At 35.2% G+C, this 16,178-nt stretch overlaps 2 protein-coding genes across 28 annotated transcripts in view; one reads left to right on the top strand and one right to left on the bottom strand.

Annotated features, from left to right (window-relative positions):
- The window catches only part of LOC105343324 (uncharacterized), an 80,485-nt gene extending 68,709 nt beyond the window's left edge, over positions 1-11,776 (top strand). For 23 of the 27 annotated variants that reach the window (XM_066071341.1, XM_066071333.1, XM_066071335.1 and 20 more), the window contains 14 exons: positions 1,093-1,125; positions 2,442-2,682; positions 3,084-3,269; positions 3,664-3,861; positions 4,142-4,258; positions 4,582-4,693; positions 5,201-5,331; positions 5,982-5,996; positions 8,696-8,813; positions 9,214-9,386; positions 9,698-9,826; positions 10,019-10,228; positions 10,602-10,766; positions 10,981-11,776. In XM_066071341.1, coding sequence (XP_065927413.1) covers positions 1,093-1,125; positions 2,442-2,682; positions 3,084-3,269; positions 3,664-3,861; positions 4,142-4,258; positions 4,582-4,693; positions 5,201-5,331; positions 5,982-5,996; positions 8,696-8,813; positions 9,214-9,386; positions 9,698-9,826; positions 10,019-10,228; positions 10,602-10,766; positions 10,981-11,292 — 2,140 coding nt within the window. In that variant the 3' untranslated portion in view covers positions 11,293-11,776. The remainder of the gene's footprint in view (positions 1-1,092; positions 1,126-2,441; positions 2,683-3,083; positions 3,270-3,663; positions 3,862-4,141; positions 4,259-4,581; positions 4,694-5,200; positions 5,332-5,981; positions 5,997-8,695; positions 8,814-9,213; positions 9,387-9,697; positions 9,827-10,018; positions 10,229-10,601; positions 10,767-10,980) is intronic. The other 4 variants (XM_066071339.1, XM_066071331.1, XM_066071344.1 and 1 more) reach the window with 4 other exon arrangements.
- A 1,295-nt stretch (positions 11,777-13,071) lies between these two features.
- On the bottom strand, positions 13,072-16,178 carry LOC105343323 (uncharacterized). Its single transcript, XM_066071361.1, has 2 exons — positions 16,026-16,178; positions 13,072-15,919 (listed from the first exon to the last, which is right to left on the bottom strand). The coding sequence occupies exon 2, from the start codon at positions 15,913-15,915 to the stop codon at positions 13,912-13,914; it is 2,004 nt and encodes a 667-aa protein (XP_065927433.1). The 5' UTR covers positions 15,916-15,919; positions 16,026-16,178; the 3' UTR covers positions 13,072-13,911.

Here is a 16,178-nt window from a genome sequence, read left to right as displayed (position 1 = left end):
TCGAGTCTATTATTTTAATATAGTAGTATAGATACCTAACAACTCAACCCCAACCCCCCCCCCCCCAAAAAAAAAAAAGAAAAAGAAAGAAAGATCTAACTGCCTATTAAACCTTTAACAAGTGGTCTATATTTTGTATTCCTATATTATGATCACTGTGTCTGCACTTTCAGCTGGTCTAATGTAAATTTAAAGAAGGACTATAGTGGGTAGGTGATTTAACATTAACACCGTGTTAGATATTTGGGTGGAGGAAAGTGAGGTGAAGACTGGCTCTATCAGTTAAGTTTTATTGACCCCAGTGTCTTAATACAAAATGTTGAAGAGACTTTTGGGTGATGCTCACAAATTTGATTTTTTTTATTTTTGTGCTGTACGATTTATTTTCTCTGTTGGTCCCCTGAGTAAGGTTTAACTGTTTTTAAGTGGTTGTGTGCATGGTTTGTGATACTGTAAATTCCTTATATTACGCGAGTACTTAATTCTGCGATCCCGCTGGTGTGTATCAAATTTAAATCGGGAGAATATTAAATCGCGAACGTGGAACTTTTCACCTTATATCTTATAGTTTTCAACTCTCAGAAATTACATGTAATGGCGAGATTTTAAAATCTGCGAAGGATACTTCTTGTGATTTTACCCGGATATTAATTCCTGGCATTTAATTAGGAATTTACGGTATATGTTGTAAAATTAAAACAAATGTTGAGAATTTTGTCAATAACAACATATTGTAGATATATGGCGTACAGCCTCAGATATTGGGATTATTACTGAAATAAAGATCAAGAACATATTAAAATTGACAGGCATGGACATGGAAAAAAAATAATAGAAGAGTATAAAAATTAGTTGTCATGCTGTTCTTAAAGTATTGTATTTTAAAGAGCAAAGTGGAGAGAAGAGAAGAAGAGAAAGATCTGTAGACTTTGGCTTTTTTGTCAGTAGAGAGAGAGAGAAGAGAGAGAGAGAGAGAGAGAGAGAGAGAGAGAGAGAGAGAGAGAGAGAGAGAGAGAGAGAACAGGAAGATATATTAATAGCTTACTAATAATTAGCTTCATCATTGATTAATTCCTGTGCTATTTTCATCAGCATTCTCCAGGGCCCAGAGCAGGATTACACGGGGTAAGCTGGGTGTGTGATGCATGGGAGGGGCAGCCACAGTGCCCCTCCAGAAAAAAAATACACTGTCTTCCCAGAATGCATAGCATATGTCTCGTGTCTGCTGTTGCATTAAAGTCTTGTTTTTTTTACAGGGTTAATGTAAATGATTTGATTTTACGTACTGTTTAGCTTGAAGCTAGAAAACTTTTGAGTAGATTTGTGTTTTGAGTGACTTTAGGATTCAGATAATCTCCTGAGAAATTTATGTGTTTTATATTTTTAAATTATGTGTTTTATATATTCTTAAATTATTTATATTTTAAGGTAAAAAATTTGAATTCCAAATTCAATTGCTTGCAGCTTAGTTTTGAATGTGTACATATACCTATTTAATTGCTTTTTTTTTGGATTTTTACAAATTGAATACAATTTAAAATCCCAAAAGTGCAGTTCCTTCCTTTGTGGCTATATATAAAATCCTTTCCTGGAAATGTGTGCTTTAGATTTTGTGATGTTGATGATCAGTTCATTGAATGCGAAAATAATTAAATAAAAAACTTAGTAGGGTGATTCAAACCACAAAGTACAGAGAGACGGGTGGTGGGGGAATTTCTAGAAATCTACCAACACTCGGGTCTGCTAGGTGGCACTGTGTACAATGTTAACATAAATTAACTGTCATCTTTACGTTGCTGTACATGCACTTGCATTCACTATAATTGTCTGTATTAATCAACCTGATAATTGATGATCTCTTAAATGAAGTCAATTTTTTGGAATGGTAAATTGATTTAATATATGTATAATGGATCAGTGCTACATTTCAAACAGATCTATAATGCTGTAAACTAATTTTTATTCATGACAACTTTATTTTACAATTTACAAGTGACAAACTGATTTGTGGCGACCTATTTTCAGAGCCTTAATTTAAAAGTAGAAAAGCTTTAAAAAGCTAGGGCATTTAAGGACTTCTTTACAATCAGAAATATTTGCAACGCATTTCATGAATTTTAAAATTGTGAAAATTCCTTGCACACAAATAAAGACTAATTAACATACATGTATCTGATTTACAATGGTGTACATGCATGTACATGAGATTATTTGCAAACTTGATCAATGTTTTCTTTCAATATAAAAATAGACTGGTATTATATGACACAGGTACACTAATTTTTGTATCTAAATAATCTTGAATCCATTTCTTATTTCAGGAAAGAAAAAAAAAATTAAGCATAAATAAATGCATTGTATTGCACTAATTATTGATTAAAATTTTACAAAATATGAAAATGCCTGGAATTAATGAGTTTTCTGTCTCGCACCTGTGACAGGTACTATGGTGACATGGGACTGGACCTGTCGGTGATGTACAAACAGAGCGCCCCTGTCCCCCCCTCCACCCTCTCCCTCCCCATCCTCCTGCTCTACTCCTTCGAGGCAGAGGCCGCCCAGAGTCGCTTCCTGGACTTCTCCGGGCGGCGACAGGCACCGCGACTGATGGTCACCATCACGGACAACTCCCAGGCCACGCGCAGCAAGGTCAGGAAAACCATCAGGAAGGCCATCGCAGAGGTAAGGGGGCAGGGTGTCTTGTCTGTGTATTTCAATAAATTATGCTGAAACAGTTTGGACTTTGAAATTCATTGTTAACAATTTGAACTTTCATATTCACAACTCAGCATTAGTTGTAGGCAGTTTGAACAGTTTTGATGTTATTTATATTCCATTCTGATTTGCCTGTTAGGAATTTAAAGTTTATAGTTCTTGATAAATGAATGAAAGTCGTTAGTTCTTGATTTATGATTGACACTTTTATACTTAATTGACAGTGCTTGCTGATCAGGGCAGTGGTTTAACGCAGGCTGTCCTTAGAAAACGACGAAATCCAAATTTTGTTCACTGTATTTTACACAATGAAAACATCATTTAAAATCTTGAATTAACATTGACACCTTGTTTAACTTGTCTTCCAGGGATCCTGGGTGTACCTCCATAATGCTCACAATGCGCCCAACGTCCTAAACAGTCTCGAGTCATTCCTGGTAGAGAAGCCCAACCCCGAGGGGTTCCGCCTGTGGGTGGCGTGTCAGGCCGACCCCGAGGTCATCCCAGTCAGACTGCTCCAGAACTCCATCAAGGCTGTGGTTGATACACCAAAGGTACAGTTGCCTAAAGTTCTCAGGAATCAACTGATAATGATTTTTGTTAATTTTCAGAAGTTTTTAATTTTGATTGAACCTAAGGATACAATAAATATAAATTATGATAAATAGGATACTTTGGTTTTTTTTTTATTTATGGAGATTAATTTTAGGCTCTTTTTGCAAAATTCAGAGTTTTAAGGGTGCATAATATAGTGGGGAATGGTCCTATTTTAAGTGTGGCCAAACATGTTTCTTACTTTATCAAAAACAGTTGATTTTGTGAATCAAGTTCAATCAAAAATGAAATCAATGAAAACTAGGTGTTAGATAAAAAAAATAATGAAGTAAAGTAATATATGTATGATAAATTTCATATTTGACCTTGAACTTTCATGGTTGACCTTGACAGGTGATGAAGGACAGCATGATTCGGTCATTCTCCTGGTTTGAGCCTGACATACTCAAACAGTCGTCACGCCCAGAGTGGCCGGTGATGCTGCACAATCTGTGCTTCCTCCATGCGGCCATCCAGCTGAGGGCAAGGTTTGGACAGGGGGGCTGGAACTGTCCCCAGGACTTCTTCAACATTGGCTACAGCTGTCTGCAGGTAAGACATCAACTGTCAGGTATGAGATCAACTGTCAGATATAACATCAATTGCTCATGCCAGCTGTTTTATTCCCAATTTACAGACAAAGCAGGTAGACTAATAAATGGTCGCAAGCTGGCATGTTTTAATTTTCTTGCAAACCAAAAAAAATAGGCAAAAGAAGAAATGGTTATCAAGCATCTGTGAATTTATTTCTTGAGAGGATATTCTTTCATAATTGATTAATTTGTTTTGTAGAACAAGGTTGTTTTACATTTTACTGTTTAATTTTTTACAGGAGGCACTTGCCATCGTTCAGAATGAGTTCAAGGAACCACTGACCTCAGTGGCGCCCGACGGCTCCCAGAATTCTCGCTCTGTCTCCTACAACGGCATCAGATACATGGTCGCTGAGGTTGGTAGCCACTTTTTCTCGATCCAGCTTAGATAAACATGAATTTTATAAGATTGATTGTTTATCAGTTGATCAGTAGAGCTTATTTAGAAAGAGACTTTTTAATTTACATTTAATGGTAAACCTTAAATTATTAATCCCTGCAAGGCTATTTTGCATTAGTTTTTAAATCCTATCCATTGCATTAGAGTCTGTCTGAGAATTTACATGAACAAGAACATTTGTGTGTGTTTATTTACTCAATGGAATATAGTTTGCCACCAGTATAATTTTGTGTGTGCTTTTCCCATGCAATTTTTTTATCATTCATTATGCGTTGATAGATCGTGTATGGCAGTCATGTGACGGACTTCTACGACCAGCAGAGTTTATGTGCTATGGTGGACTTCTGGCTGTCTTCAGGGGCCCTCAAGAGGGACTTCGAGGTCAAAGGACGTAAGTTCTTTTGTATTGTTTATCAATAACTTTAATACAACCTACCTATATGAAGCCATTAAAGAGGGCTCGATGGTCGTGGCCATTTTTAGACTATGTTAATCTCCTAAAGAAAAAGAATTCTGTATGAAAATATAGAAAATATTTAAAAGCTAAACTTTTTGGATTTTCCTTCACTAAATGATATCTTATGGCAAAAATTATAGTATGTCAAAGTTTAAGGCAGATCTAATGGTTGATATGTTGACTAGCCAGCCTCCTTAAATTAGTCTTGAGTATTTGTCTGCCCGTCTGCATCCTGAATGCTAGTATTGTTTGGCTGCAGCTGTGACATGTACAAAACTTTATTGATGTTTCAAATGTTTATTTCTATTGAGTACCATAATTCTATTTCTGAAGCAATGTGTTGTCCTATAAGTTAGTCTTTGATAATTGATACATTACGTTGCCTCTTGAATTTTCTTTTTATGCTGTAACATATTCATGAATTATTTCATGTCATTGCAGTGAAGTACCGTCATCCACAAGCTTTCTTTAATCCAAATGTTCGGCTGAACACCCTGATCCAGGCACTAGATGGCGCTCCGAATCACAATCTGGACGTTCCCGAGGGCTGTCACATCCACCAGACCATCGTGGTAAGTCATGCGCCCTAATTATTCATCACTAATTCAGTTTTTGGCCTGTTTACATATCAGTCACTTTCAAACATTTTCACTCTTTCGACAATTATTTAGTGGAACTATTGGGGCTAGCTCTTTTAGTTGGGGCTAGCTATTTCATGGTGCTCTGTTGATGTATATCTATATATATCTTCCTTTATGTTTATATTGGGGGGAGGGGGGAATGAACTAATCTATAGAGTGACCCAGAAAAATTGTTGTTAAAAAATATGTTCATCCAAATTTGGTACAGAGACACTTTAACTTTTTATTTCATTTGAGATTGGAAAAATTTCATTTCATTTTCGACAGTCACTTGTGAGTTTGATTAATACGGTTTGTCTATCATTAATGCATACTTGTACATTTTATCCTGCAAGCTGTGCACAGAATTGAAATTATTTAAGAAAATAAGCATAGCTAAAAATAAAAATTGAAAAATGATACTAATTTGTAAGCCAATTTTTTTTTAGAAGACACTAAAATTTTAACTTTAAAGTTTTAAATTTTTAGATTACGTAGAGCTAATTGTATTAATTAATTATGAAATGCAATTTTTTCTATGCTTTTTTATCGAATTGAATGATTTTTTTTTCATTTGTTTGTCTTTTTTCCTTGCCTAACAGGATGAACTTAGTGCGGTAGGCAAAATAACAGTGTGCAAAAAAGTGTGACCATAGCCAAAATAATTCTTAACATGTGACTACTACGATTAACCCCCCTTAACTCATCACCTCATGTTGATATTTTTTTTACACAACGGGTGAAACCAGAACATAGCTTAATCCAGCAAATTTAGAATCCCTTCAACTGGACTCTGATCTTTTATTCATTTTTTTCCTCTCACTTATAGAACATGGTTTCATTGAAATGTAAAATTAGATTATTGATATTCTGAATTTGGAAAGATTTTTCTTTTTTTTTTAGATTGTCGTTAAATTTTACTTTGATTTTGTACAATGTACATGTCAAGTAGAGAGAATATTTTTTTCGGGGGATATTTTAATTTTTATGAATTTGAATCCTGTAGTTCAAAAGAAAGGTAGGGGTCTGTGCACTTTTTATATTTAGAAGTATACCCAAGTTTTTAGAGATTTAATTGCTCCTAGTCCTGCAATTTGATTATAGGTCAAAAATGCATGAACAGTGAACACTTAAAAGTTTCATATTTTTGCATGAAAAATGTAAATATACAGGCTTTTTAAAATTATTTTAAAAAATCTTCATGCTGTGATCCTAGTGAATTTCCCACCCTAATTCCATTTCTTCCATTACAAAATGTATTCATGTGTAAAATATTTTTGTTTTTCATTTTATCTTTGTTGAATAATTATTGAAATTAAACTTTAAATCTAAGCTGTCATGTCAGAAACAACACATGAGTACATGAGGTTCTCTCCAAAAGTCCTATTCCAAAATCTATGTTTCTATTTGAGCAGCCCCCCCCCCCATTTTCGAGAAAAAATACAACCAAAAGGCAAACAGTCCATTCCCTTTATGTCCCTCATCAACTGATCTGCTTTTTATGTCAAACACAGTGTTATCCTCTGCCTGCCAGTCTTGGAGTGATTGGGTCCCAGAGCTACTATATTATTTGCTGACTACTGTAGCTGATTTTAACTTAATCTATCTATCTATATATATATATATATATAAATATATATCATTACAAATTAATGTTTTTAATACATCACACAAGCTGCACTTAGTGTTATTATTCCTTGCAGTATATCACTATGGCTGCTAAATGCATGCAACTTGCTTGGAATCATATATTTAAGCTCACAATTTTAATAGCCATTTTGATGTCACTTGAATGTACATGTATAATCGATATATCTAATTGAGTTCCTTTCCCATCTGTCTGAAATTTTTCATACATATGTACATGCATGTACATCTATATGTGCAGATACCAGAATTTCATTTTCAAGTTGAAATTTAAATCTATTCAGTAGTTCAAAAATTGTAGTGCCCTTATTTTTATGTAGATTTCGTACATTTTATATTCTTTTTGTAATATCCTTTTTATGAATGTAAAAAAAAATTGCTAGCTTGAATAGGGGGAAAAAAAATCCATCTTAGTTACGATCAATGAAAATTTTAGAATTTTGTCAATGCACTGGTAATTGGGAGACATACATTTATAGAAATGAGTTTTTGTCGACTTGAAATTTTCTGTGTCTATTTGAACGCTGCAATATCAGGGCGGCCCGCATCCAATAGAGGTAACCCCATCTAGGCTTTTCCAAGAACCACCCTTGTAGACTTTGCAGTCCTTAGTTACTAGTTTAATCAGAGAGTTGTGTTCTAGAACACTCATCTATAGGAAGGCAATCACACTTAGAAATGATGTAGAGTTCCTAATGTAGGAAGGCAATCACACTTAGAAATGATGTAGAGTTCCTAATGTAGCATACATAGTTTCATCGTCGGCAACTCAGGTGATTCACATCAAGGAAGTTTGTGTACACAAAACCGTGGATTGCGACGATGAAAGGATCGAGTTATATAGATTAAATTGTTATAGATTAGGAATTAAATTATGTGTATTTTTTGCGAGGTGAAGATTATGGTACATCGGATTATACAGTTTATATTAAATGTTATGTAATTAACTGTCAATATATGTAAAATTGTGTTTTAATTATAGCTCGTGTTCAAGATTTATATTTGGGTACAGGATTAAGGTAGAGGGTTATAATTAATAGAAAAATTAATGTATGAAAATTTAATCAATTTTAATCATTGGTTGAAGGGTATTTATTGTGTTTGTAGATTAGCATACAAAATTATATTAATACATGTACATGTATATCGGACAAGTTTAGTGTGCATTTTGGATGAAAATTATATACTAGATGAATTTAACTTTCGTTGAGTCCAAATTTAAGATAAAATTACTTCTCTCTCTCTCTTTATTTCTTTCCCTCTCTGTCTCCTTTATTTCTCTCTCTCTCTCTCTCTCTCTCTCTCTCTCTCTCTCTCTCTCTCTCTCTCTCTCTCTACAGTGTGAAGTGTATAAATAATAAATATGCACAATTGTGGTCACCTGCTTTTTTAAAACTTTTTTTTCATAGCATTAAAAGCACTATGATTTTATTTAATGGTATACATTTTGATATATAGTAGGCATTAAAGCTATCAAAGATATTATGCAAAGTGTGTTTTGAAATTATGTTTCATATATCATATTTCAATGCACTTACATAGACTCTATAGCCCTCATTAGGACAATTATTCATCTGAAATGAAAAAGAATAAAAGCTGTGCAGCAAATGTTTGATGTAGCTGCAGTTGACCATGCAATGAAATAAAAATGGCTTTTTTTCCCTGACAGACCCTGCTTGGAGATGACCAGTACGTGTTCACGAGGCTGAACAAGGTGTTCGACAGCATGCCCTCTACGCTGACCCTGTCCCACAAGATGTTCCCGCGACCACCCACCCCGTTCGACGGTAAGTTATCATGTTTATTTGATTAATCTGCCAGACATTGTGAAGGACTATTTGTTCTGTGCTGCATCTGAAGTACATGTACTCATGTTCTATAAATTCCTATTTAGATTCCGTTAATTTGAGGAAGGAATTGACATCTGCATAAAATTTCCAGAAATGCCCTACACAGATTTTTTTAATCTGGCTTTAGTTTTTCTGACAGTTGTTAACTATATATATATTGCATTACAAAAATGTTTGGCACTTGCAATTACCGGTAGATATTTTAGGATTCTGCATGATAAAAAAAATGGCAGAATCATAGAATCAATTACTAAGTATACTCGCATTAAAACAAGGAAAATACAGTACTTAGTTTACAATACGAGTTTTTCATGAAGATTAACCTTTCAATTTTCAGGCCCAGCCCAGGCAGGAATCAGTAAAACTAGTAACAACCCATCCGTGGTTCACCAGGGGGTCTTCTCCACCGCCAGCTACGCCACCCACAAAATCCGCTTCAAGGACGTGGAGCTGTGGCAGATCTGCAACGACCTGCTGCAGAAAACGCCCAAAATCGGCAACAGTAGCAAGGTACTCATTAGACGAGGGGTCGGAGTACATTAATGTTCAACCTTTCTATTTGATTTTCAATACTTTTCCTTGTTCTGAAGTTAACATTTCTTTTTTGTCCTAAAATCTATAGGGACACACAATTAGAATCTATTAATATGTTAAAATGACAAATGATGACAAGAATTTAGAAATCTGTTAATCATTATACAGTAACAGTAATAATGATGAAACTGCTAAGATTAAGATAACCATGTATTATCTTCTTGGTTCAATATCTAGGAAATATTTGACATTTATTTAAATATATATAAATAATTTCATTCTTCCAGTCTTTCCGCGAGTTTGTTGTGGAGAAAATCCGTAAGCTGCCAGGAGACTACCCCATCTTTAATGACTTCATCATGAAGGAGTGCGAGATTCTACATCAACTGTTGACTGAAGTCAGAAACACCCTCACAGTAAGTTTTTATTTTCATTACGGAGTCTTTAAATCTAAATTTCAAATTTGATCTTAAATTTAAATATTTCCTAAAGTTTCTAAACTTCAAAGCGTGACCATACAATGAAATGTTCAGTTGTGAAAATATGAAAATACCTACTTCAAAGCAATTAAACATATTTTCTTACGAAAAAACTGCTGTGGTTTTCAGACAATAAGGAACGCCTGTGAGAACAACGTGATGGGTGACCAGTTGAGTGACCACTACCTGTCCGCCGCTGACGACCTGTACCACCTGAGGATTCCAAGGATCTGGTGTAAGATGACCGGCACCACAGCACCACCCTACACCTACAATGCCGCCCAGTGGCTCCGAGATCTGGAGGACCGCTGGAAACACTTTGAAAAAATCCTCAGCATGGTAAAAAAAACTACTCTTTTATTTACATTAAATCACTGTTATAGAAAAGTGCTAGGGATGACCGATCACAAGTCATCATGACTGTAATTTAAAAAAAAATATTGTGAGCCAATCTTCTTGATTGAAACTGACTCTGCTATTAGCATGAATTTATTATAAGAGTATATGCAGTACTTATAGACTAAGTGTACAGAGCAATAAACATATCACCGCCTGTGTTAATATTTACCAATATTTCATTGGCTAATGTTATTTTACTTTTAATGCAAGGGGTTGGAAATATCGGAACCATATAAACATTTAAAGTTAGCGACAATGACTGCAATTCAAGATGGATTTCTATTAAACATAATTTTGATTTCAATGTTTATAGGGTAGAAAAGCAATGCCAGCCTACTGGCTAGGAGCGTTTTTCAATCCTAGAGGACTCTTAGCTTTGCTGAAGCAGGAGGCCATTAAGAACTACTGTGGGGACAGGTCAGGCAACTTTGAACAGTTCACCTTTCAAACCGACACCACATTCAGAGACTTTGGACATGTAAGTATATTTGATCAGTATGAGAGCACAAATAGTGTTCTAGGAAATGAATGGACAATTTGCATCCTTAGGTCATTTTTACAGTAGTTGCTTTGGTAAAAGGGATTCAGAAAGTACTGATTTGTCTGACTATGTTATTGAAGGAAAATGTTATTCATGTACTAGTGTATATATCAATATAAATAGCCACTTTAACTTTCTTGTTTCATTATAGCTCCTCCAACCTCCACCAGAGGGTGTCTACATCCACGGAATCCACCTATGGGGCTGCTCCATTGAGAAGACGACCAATGAGTTCCAGGACCAGGCCTCACGCCAGGGATACGCCCCTCTCCCCGTCCTCCATCTCCAGTGCTACCCAGTCAACGAGAAGCCGGCCCTACAGGAGCCCTCCTTCCAGTGTCCCTTGTATGCGTCCAGAATTGCCCCACGTGACCCAATCATGGAAATCGACATTAAGAAGGAGGGGATTCCGCCCATGAGGTGGGCTCTGCGCGGACTGACTGCCACTATTTGGCCGTATTAAATGACAAAGAACAATGTAGTGTGACTTTGCTGGAAGTTTTGAATTTTCTCTCTATAAATTGTGACTGTTTTAGTAGTGGTTTTGATTAAAGTTAATTGACTGGTATAGATCTGATTTTCCAAGATCTTTAGTAAAAACTGTTGATGGTTTTATATTATTTAAATGTGATTCTTATATATGTTTTTTTTAACTGGTATGCAATACATTATCATAGCATTATGTAGCCAAATCCCATTCCATGGTTTAATCGCCTATTAATTTTGTTTATGTGAAAATCCGTCCAGTTGTGTTTCACACTGTGATAAAATATATAGGGAGGACTGTAGACTCCCTAAAGCCTAGCGATTTATTTATAGAATGTTGGTTTTCCTTGACAGTGATGCATTAAGTATTTGTTTATACCCTTGTTGATATTTTATATATTTAAAATATTAAAAGTATGTATATTTTTTTCTGTATTTTCATGCCTATGTGTCAAAAGTTTTACAAGCTACTGATTTCAATTAAAATTGAATGTTGTTGAAGAGGCAGATCTGTGTTATTCTTTAATTGGTTCTTCTACCCCTAATATCATTTTACGAGGTAAATTTCCATAATATACAATTCTTATCTACCAGATACAATGTCTTGTCATTGTGCCACTCAAATGCCACCTTCTTTATACATGTATACATTTGCCTCTTGACCAAGTCAGTCTTTCGTCTTTTTTCACATGTTCGAAATGCTTGGTACCAAGCAGTACTGATGATAATCAATTTATTTTTAGAATTATGTCTGCCAAGATAAATTAATGTCCATATATTAAAACACAGAATTCTCAGCATATCAAGAATACGTTTAAAATTCATAATATTAGTAAGACAGTTGCCTTTACTCTCAAGTTTTATAGCTAAACAATAATTGTTTAGAGGACCCTGTTATTGATGACCAGAAATTACACTATGTTCCCTTTATACTTCAGTCAGCACCAAATATATGTCTGTGCATCTCTTGAGAATGGCAACAGGGTATACAGTCATGAACAACATACCATCATTGATATCCCATCTAAACAATCGGAGAGAAGAGTCCTGGGTTCGAGTCTACTTGTGGTCATTCTTCCTATTCTATTACACTTTTTAATGGTAACCCATCTATACAACAGAGAGACTATTATTTGACAAAATTGATTCCATTATGCATTGTTCGTCCCAATGTATCCATTATCTTCCACAAATGATTTAGTTCTGGTATTAATCAAAGGACAACTACTGTAAACGTATTATATTTACATCCATTAGCAGTGGAAGATCGTAGGCAGAAGTTCTGGATTCTAGAGATTTTGTATGGTAAAAATGAAGTATTCAAAGCTAGACTTTTGTGATATTTCTTGTCGGGATAATATTTATCGAATTACAAGTTTTTAAAGGTTTAAAAAGATCTATACAGTACACCCAACAAAAGCTTCTACTTTGCAGAGATCCTTTTACCTTTGAAAAAAGGATCTAAATAAACAGCTTTTACAGAAAATAAAATCTTGTTGAATGATGTAAATGAAGTTTTTTAAAATTAATAATAAACACATGCCAGTTGTATCACAAGACCTTATCTTAATACTCCAAGGTGGTTGCTTGGTCACATTTGAATCCATGGGGAGCGTGAATGAAATGGGTTTTCTAACTTAAACGTTACGTCATTAAAGCAACGATTTTTTTTCTTAATATACCGTTAAAATCTGTCATGTAGAAAAATCTCGTAGGTTTTGAAAAAATTGATTAGTAAGACTCACAAGCTGCCAAAAAGATTATGATTTAACTTTATTTTGACATTTTTAGGGGAGAGGGCGAGCTGAATGCCCCCACTCACCCTAAATACCCCTACATATATAAGTATGCATCATTTAAAAGACGTTTATTTTATGATTTTGAATATGTTGGACAAACGAGAGTGTCGAGAACAAACTTGGATAAGTCATGTATGCAAAATTGGCATCTGACAAATGCTTGTAAAATTATAACAAATTACATTGTAATGAATTAGGCAGCATATTATATTTAAGATTGAGACACCGATTTAGTTAATTGTGTTTATTTTTAACTTCGTTGAAATAATTATAACGTACATATATAAATCATCTTGGAATGTTAGTTTTACAATTTTGACTAAAATAAACAATAAATGTTAACTATACAAACTAAAGATAAATATACACGTATCTCCATGATTATACATCATACGTAGATTTCATAAGTGCAACACCTCCCCTACACATACACAACTTTACAAAAAATGACCAGAACAAATACGATTAACAATGTCAGATTTTGACATGCCATTTTTTTTTATATATATATATATACGTTCTCGTCAGTAAGTTCATAAAATTAATGTTACAGTAGATCCTGAATTCTCTGTCTGGTAAATTTTAGGTTTACAATATTGATTAAATTAACAAATAAATTTGTATTAGACTAAGATAAATATACACTTATTTATTGGGTTATACAAATCATAAGTGTAACCCCCCCCCCCTTTACACAGACACAAGACAACTTTAGAGAAAACCAACCAGAACAAACACGATTAACAATGTCAGTGTTTGAAATACAGGAATTCCATGCTCCTTAATTGTCAGTGAGTTCACAAATGTAGATCCTGAATTCTCTGTCTGGTAGCAGTTTGTATTCTATGTCGTGGATATTGTCTGAGTGACTGTTGGTATGAGTACATGGCAGCCTGAAGGTCCCCTGATATCTGTTGACAGATCCCCAGGATCTCCCAGGAGATGTCTCTGAGATGTACAGGTACTAACTGTCCCTGATCATGGTGGACTAGGACCTGTAGATCATCTAAAGCTCTCTGTGCTCTCATTGTGTCGACATGTCTAGAGCACAATAACTCTAGCATATACAACGGAACCAGGGGTGGAATATGCAAGGTAGGCTGATTGTTTTGGTTACTAGACTGTTGTTCTGGTATTAATTCATCGATATAAAAGATTGCATTGTCAAGTTTGATATCCTTTGCTACAGCCTGTCTCATTTTTGTAGACAAGGACTGTCCCCCTACAGCCTCAATATACCTCTCTCTGTCTACGTGACTCCTATATATCAGATATGGCTGTACTAACTTGACCTTTGTGATATCTATAACTGATAAAGCTTCCCTGTATCTGAATGTTTTGTAATAATACATGGCAATGTATAACATATCAGACACAAACCCAAACCTAGCTGCTATTTTCAGCATGTGACAAGCCATTTTCTCTACAATATACAACTGTTTGTTTGAACCTGTGTTAGTGTACAAGTTGTGTAACATAAACGCAGTACGCTGAAGGATGGTGGCTGTAAGTTTCCGTAACATGACATTGTGATACTGTGTCAGGGGTAAACCTATTGACTCTTCCACAGCATGTAAATACTTTCTGCATATCCGTAGGTCTACTGAGCCCATTGACTCATAAATAGATATTTCATTAAAAATATCTTCATCAAATTCAACCTCAGAGATCAGACTGTGTTCAACGGTACAGATTGTGAGTCTGGGATTACACAAAACATTAATAATGTAGGAATTGATGGAGGGACTATGTAGAAGTAATGCTATGCCCTTCTCATACAATATATACAGTTGCGTGAATAATGTCCTTTGTGCTTCACCATAGATATTGTTCAGAAACATGTTGTTTTCTGGAATAAAAAAATTAGGACAATTTCCCTCGTACACCCATTTAAGGAGAAGTTTAAAGCACACCCAGAAAGCGACCAGGATATTTTTAGGATGCCAGTAAGGTAGAGCATTTTGTTGAATCGCCCAGAAAACAGCAGTTTTCATGTGATAAGAGCACAGTAGTTTATCTCCATCTCTTAATCCTTTGTTAATGATTTCCTTTAAGAATAGTTTTAGCAATCCATATGTTAAGAATTGTGTGTGATTCATTGAATACACAACTTTGTATTCCGCCTGTGAAAAAGAAATTCTCCATTCTTTGTCTGTATGATTTCCTAGTTTGTGTCCTATTGCTACAAAGTGACACCCATTTCTAATAATATCGTTTACAACATGAGGTGGGGGCCATGACTGACACCTGTCTATCCATGAGGAGGCAGACGGAGGCCAGAAATCACTGATAAAGCAATGGGCATGATCGTATTCCACATTACCTAATGATCCACTACCACATGGTCCGTGTGGCGTAGAACCAGAGATAATAATGGAACACGTGACCTCTCTGTACTTTGAACTTGATATATAGAGCATTCCATTCATCCTTACACACGCTGACATCACTCTACTGTTAGCTGTTTCTAATGGTAACCATAGTAAAGTGAATCCTGGTGGACTCTCAGAACTGTCACAGAGAATCAGTATGTGTTCTTGTGTGTTGTAAAACTGTACTTGTGAGAAGTCCCAGATCACTCGGTGGTTATTTGGCCAACGCATATAGTCTGTGTCTGATCCACTCAATCTAAATCCTTCTCTACGACTCCCACTCAGCATCACTGTGAACGGTCTATTTTCGTTGGACCTCAACATCTCTACAATGTCAATTATATCTCTCCTCGAGGCCACCTGTTGTGGGGTCCCCATCTCGAGACACATTCCCATATACACCGACTCAGATATCTTCTGAATAGCCATTTTACTGAAAATCAAAATATTTTTGTACGATATTTCATGTTTGTTTTCATTGCAGTAAAATACAATTGAAATCCGTACAGGTTTCTGTTCAACAACAACGTCTAACTTACCTTTATTCTGTCCCGTTATAGTCGTCCATTGCTGGGGATTTTTGTGTTTTATTTTTAGCCTTAGAAAATCCCCGAGTAGGTTAAACCACAGGGGCATCGTATCCGCTCTACACTATATGACATTTATATAAATAATACACAAGGGAAGAATCG

The sequence above is a fragment of the Magallana gigas genome, chromosome 9, assembly GCF_963853765.1.
Source record: "Magallana gigas chromosome 9, xbMagGiga1.1, whole genome shotgun sequence".
Classification (NCBI taxonomy): Eukaryota; Metazoa; Mollusca; class Bivalvia; order Ostreida; family Ostreidae; genus Magallana; species Magallana gigas.
This window is presented reverse-complemented; position numbering and strand designations above follow the sequence as displayed.

Coding starts and splice junctions, on each gene's coding strand:
- LOC105343323 (XM_066071361.1), bottom strand. CDS start 15,915: ATGGCTATTCAGAAGATATCTGAGTCGGTGTATATGGGAATGTGTCTC.